The sequence below is a fragment of the Arachis ipaensis genome, chromosome B03, assembly GCF_000816755.2.
Source record: "Arachis ipaensis cultivar K30076 chromosome B03, Araip1.1, whole genome shotgun sequence".
NCBI classification, from domain to species: Eukaryota; Viridiplantae; Streptophyta; class Magnoliopsida; order Fabales; family Fabaceae; genus Arachis; species Arachis ipaensis.
The window spans coordinates 32,773,898-32,779,816 of NC_029787.2; the positions used below are offsets into that span (position 1 = coordinate 32,773,898).

The window sequence follows — 5,919 nt, forward strand, 5'->3', positions numbered from 1 at the left end:
GCCAGGGTCGCACACACTCCAACCGTCCGAAGGCATCCCCGGGCTAAGTTCTGGAGATGGTTATGGATGGCAACATCATCCGTGCTTAGATGATGATAAGGGAGCACATTCCTCTCACCCCAGATCAAGGCGTTGAAGCGGCTCAAGTAAATGCTCTCCTCGTCATCTACCTTCTATTTCTTAAAGAGAGGCTCAGAAGAAGAAGGGGACTTAGGGGAGAGCTCGGAAGACATAGGCCTGGACAAGGGAGTGGGGATGATGACCTTCAGGACAGCAGGGCCCGACCCCGACTTCTTTTTCAGGGAAGATCAGACGGATGATCCTGCCCCGACCTCTTTTTGAGACCCGGCTCCAATATCTTTTTGCTGTTGAAGGTTTTTTGCAATGAGGGATTTTTTGGTATTTCGCAGATACTTTATAGCCAACTTGGGAGCCATACTTTCTGCAAAGCAACACAAAACGAAGTCAAAATCAACATTTAAAAAACAAGAAAAATTTAACAAGCAAGGGAAGAAGAACTACCAAGATTCGACCTCAGAAGGCTAGGATCTCCCAGATATCTCTTCGTGTCCAGATGGGGATCTTGAGCCCAAGTACCCAAAATAAAGTCTACAATCCCCCTCTTCAGATCATCTAAGTCAGACAAATCCCGTTTAACGATATTGAGGGTGTCCTCTCAGTACAGGGGAAATAAGGGCCCTTGTCTCTTGGAAAGGAAGAAAGGTCAGGCATTCACAACCCTTTTAACCTTAAAAAAGTAATTTTTAAAGTCATGAAAAGAGTCGTCAAAAATGGAAAAGGCATTCCGACCCTGAACAGCTCGGAAGGATATCTATCCCGACTTCTTGGTCGAGCTATATGGTTTGGTTACAACAAGAGATAAAAGAAAACGTTCAAGGTAGGCTGGACGTCTAACTCCCGACATAGGAGCTGAAACATCTTCATGAAAGCCCAGGAATTCGGGTGCAGTTGGGAAGGGGCAAAGTTTGAAGACCGCAAGACCTCCACCTCAAAATCTTTGAAAGGAAGTCGGACACCTAACCTAGTAAAAATGCAATCATAGGCATAAAAGAAAGGATGTACGGACTCTACTATAGGAGAAAAACAGACTCTCTCTTCAGGATCAGGTGGTTCTAAGACATAGTTTCTCTCATCCTCCCTATTCTCACAAATGCTATGGTATCTACGAAATGTACCACAATACTCTTTGTCAATTATCGGGACACACATTAAAACAGTACTATCTACCCAAATCCGAAGAGCAGGGGGAACCTTAGTTGACATGTTCAACATAACTTTGCGAGACATAAATGCTACACCTACAAAGCGCAAAATAAAGCAAACAGTCACTAACAGAAGTTGGAACTCGTTCAATGCAAGTCAGGAAAAACAAATCAAATCAAGGGTAAACCATTCTTTTCAAAATCCTTCCACACAACAAAACAAATGGCACCTCTTCAACACAAACACCACGTCAAAGACGGCACCATTAGGGACAACACAGTGCATAATAGACAACAGCCACACCAACAAGGATTCATTCAAAGGAAAAAATAAAGGGTCTTTTTAAATCTTTTCCTCAAGACACTCCATATCAAAATTTCTCCAAAAACAACAAAAAGAAAAGTGCAAAGATAGCTAAAGCAAAACCAACAGCAAAGCAGGTCACACGCAGAAAGGAGAGCTTGAGGGAAAAAGAAGAGAGAACCAACCTCGAAGAAGATCGAAAAGAAGAGAGGAAGAGCGCGTCTAAAAAACAACAAGAGCACGAACAATCTCCTTTGTGCCGACAAAATAGATAACCCTTCAAAATGCCAAGATCGAGAAATCTCGAAGAAACAGAGACGGACGAAACAACAAAGAAAGTACTTTAGTGAAGAAGAAAGCAAAACAGTTTTTCAGAAACAAACAAAAAGAAGAAGAAGAGCCGAAAAGTCCCCTTTTAAAGGAACAATCAATCAAGAACGGCTCTTTTACGCCCCCTTAAAGCGCGTGAATCCCCAGGAGCAAACCACCGCGCAGAATTCGACGGTCATTAAAGCTCCTCCAACGTTAAAAAATTCGAAAAAAGTTGGGTGACACCGACAAGATCAAAACCCGACTTACATAGTAGAAGCCATAGAATTCTTGAGCCCGACCTATAAAAGGAACGAACTCAAGCAGGGGCACTATTCATACCCTGTCCCAACAAATAAAAGCCAGGCCCAATAACCCAAAAAGTCCACCAATAAAGGTGGACTTATTGATAGACCCGACCTCTTCAAAGAGGTCGGATGATGACTTAAAGGTCCAGCTCAGCCTGGCGTAACCGCCTCCATAAAGTCTCTCCAGCCGACTCTATCTCATCTAGAAGGTAGATCTCAACAAACTCTCAAGATAAAGGGAACGCTTATCTAACAGAAAAGATAAGGACTACTCCAATAAAGGTGGTTATCTACTCTACTATAAATACACTGGAACCCCTAGGTATAACGCACGTTCTAATCTACTAAAAACCTGCCTAAGGTCCTTGCTAACTTAAACATCGGAGTCTCTTGCAGGTACCACCCACACCTTCTCGCGAGGAACTCGGACAGACGGCACCTCAGCATCAACAAGTCGGACGATGTCTTATAAAGGGATCTGGACCTCCCATTCAAGCCCAAATCAACGTTTCAGGTAACTCTTATAACAGCTTCCTTTTTTGGATTTTATTATATTGTTAAAATGTGATATTTTTAATTTAAATTAGTTATTAATATACAAAAATATATGGAGCCAAGTTTGGGGCCAAAGATAGTCATAACTTTTCTTTTTGGCTTTTGTCTTGCATTCATTAATTACCGCTAGAATGAATACATGATCTCATAATTATCAGAACTAAATCGAGCTAACCGTTTTGACCAAATAACCGTTTTGACCAAAAACCTAATAAACCGAAAGTCTGGTCGGTTTGGTTCATTGCAAGTAGGGCTGGAAGTGAGTCAAGCCAGCTCATGAGTCAGCTCGAGCTCGGTTTGTTAATAGCTCGATAAGCTAAGCTCGTGAGCTGGTGAGCCAAGCTTGAGCCTAGATATAATTTTGATGTAAGACATAAATAAAAAATTTATATTTATTGATAGATAAACAATATATAAAATTGTTCTTTTCAAATATTTTTTAAAATATATAAGTTATAATTTATTGATATAAAATTATAAATTATGTATTTATGTTTCTATTATTTGAGTCAGCTCGTGAGCTTGAGCCAGCTCGTGAGCTTTTGGTGAGCCGAGCTTGAGCTTAAGAAATATGCTCGATTATTAATGAGTCGAGCCGTGAGCCAAGCTCATTTTTGGTGAGCTGAGCTTGAGCTTGAGCTTGGTCTAGCTCAGCTCAACTTGGCTCACTTCCAGGCCTAATTGCAAGGATCGTTTTTGCTCCCAAATCGATCAAACACATTTAAATACACAACAATGTATATTGGTTCAACCTAAGATGTCTTGTCCAATCCTCAAGAAGTTTGAGAGTTCTACTAATAGAATGAGTGTATATAATATATTATTTGCATAAAATCTTCTCAACAATATAATCCAACAAAATCTAATATAAAAAATAAAAAAACATATTGCATTCATTAGAAAACATATGAAGTTAAAAAAAAAATAATTTTATTAAATTCTATAGAATAAATACACATTTTGACACATAAAAAAGATTTTGATTGACTAAATGGGTGTCAATTTTATTTTTGACAATAAAATTCCAAATATCAGTTTTATCTAACAAAATGGTATAAATTAATGATTAACCCATTTTGTCAAACTAAACTGATATTTGAGAATTCATTTTGTCACAAATGAAAATTGAAATCCATTTTGTTAAATTCAAAATCTTTCAGGTATCAAAATAATTATTTACTCAAGTTTCATATTAACAAAATCAATAACTAGAATTCTAATTTCAAATTTTTATATAAATGGAATCACAATTCTATTACAATTTTCACATTTTATAGGAATTTTACATGTCTCCGGAGGAGAGGGACCTCTTCCCGCCTCTATCCCCCTATATCGTGAGGACTGATTTCCGCTTTCGTCCTATAACCATTAATTTCCATGGATACTCATTTTGAAATTTTTTTTTTCTTTTTCCCTTTTGTCATCCACCAGAATAAGAGGGACTGGAGGGCATGAAAATAAAAAAACCATTGCAGGGGATAAGATGACATTTAACATAGACTGAACGGCTGTATCGAAACAATAATTTATGTATACTATAATTAACATATTATGAATCACAGACAACGTAAATGAGAGTATTAACTCTTTAAATCAACACGGTAAGACCTTTAACCAACATTCAGTTCCCGTCTGCAATACATATATCGCGGAGACCACAGAATTTCACCAAGCAAACAACGGAGAAAGTGAGATATGTATATAGATATATAGACATAATGAAGCTATTTTCTCCTATCCAACAGCCTCAACATCAGAACAGGATTCAGGTGAGTTCACTGGAAACTGATGGTCTTCAAAGTTTATAATATGGTACAACACTGATTGGTTTTCTTCGCCTGTTTGTAGAACATCTGTTTCAAACACCAGCATCATGGTTCTTGTGTCAGCATAGCAAATTAATCCAAAAAGTTCGTCTTGCTTTCTTTCAAATACACAAGCAAATATGTACTCAAATAATTCACTCTAATCATGGCAATAAATAGAACAACTGATTTAACATTCATCAATGGATAACTACCAGGAAAAGAAAAGGGATGTATAAATAATGGAAATAACTCGATAACTATAATTTAGAATGAAAGAATTATCTTCCACAAAATTAGAATGAAAGTGTTAGTGTCCATGTTGATGTCTCATTCTTTTGATGGTAGGAGAAAAGAGAAAACTGTGAAAAGAGATGACACTCTTAAGGGTACAAAATCAAGGTAAGCGTAGAGAAAAAGTTCTATATGTAATAGAAGCATTGTAAATTTTGGCAAGTCTGTCTAACTATTTTATACAAGTTAATCAATAGACACTAATTTACTATTTTGTTTATCAATAGGCACTTGGATTCGAGTTCTGAAGAGTAAAAAAAAAATTATGGATTATATATAATGAAGAGTATTTTAGAGTTAAAAAAAAAATTGTACACTAACTCTTCCAATATCTTCACTATATACGGTATTTAAAGGAGATATAGGGAGTTTGGTGTCCAATTCCCGCTTCTCCATTTTATCCCTACCAACTATCATTGCAATTACATTCATGTCTTATAAATTCACACTTAACCTCCATTAAAATATCAATTATAATGAAATGAGAATAACTAGATAATACCTTCTAAGAGAATGCAACTTTTTCTTTTATTAAGAAAGAAAGAGTATCACTACAGAAAGAGGATAAGGCATCCTCCAAAGAAAAATAGTAGGCCGTACAAGATTGATTCATGTGACAAGACAGGCTAATCTCTTTGCATATCTACCAAACAACCCAACTAACGGATATATTTCCAGAAAGCACTGTAAAATCTAAGAAGGCATTTGTAAAATCCTTTCCAAATGTTGTTCAAAGATGAGGAAATCAATCCTTCAAATTTATCATAGATCATTGGAGAAAGCCTATATCTCTCCAGAAAGCTTGTTCCGAAGCCATAATTATAACTTCGATAACGATTCTGGAATTGTTATTAGCATTATTACCTTTTTATGATCTTGAATTTAATGTGCAGTCATTTTAAGACATCGATCATCATGAAGTTTATTATATTTTATTAAAAATTTGAATTTACTAAAGAATAAATATAAAAAAGTGCAAGTTATTCGTTGAGAGATTATTTTAGATTGTATATGAATCAGAAAGCCAAAGCAATATTTGTACTAGCATTTGTATCAAACAAAAAATTCCCAAAGATCCACTTGTACTGGCATGTGTATGTCAAGAATGCTACACATGTTTT

The 5,919-nt window shown here is 36.5% G+C and overlaps 1 protein-coding gene across 1 annotated transcript in view; it reads right to left on the reverse strand.

The window, feature by feature from the left end:
* LOC107630208 (VAMP-like protein YKT61) overlaps positions 4,174-5,919 on the reverse strand; it is a 6,493-nt gene continuing 4,747 nt past the window's right edge. The window contains exon 6 of the mRNA XM_016333287.2: positions 4,174-4,552. Within this exon, the coding sequence (XP_016188773.1) occupies positions 4,502-4,552 (51 nt within the window). The 3' untranslated portion in view covers positions 4,174-4,501. The remainder of the gene's footprint in view (positions 4,553-5,919) is intronic.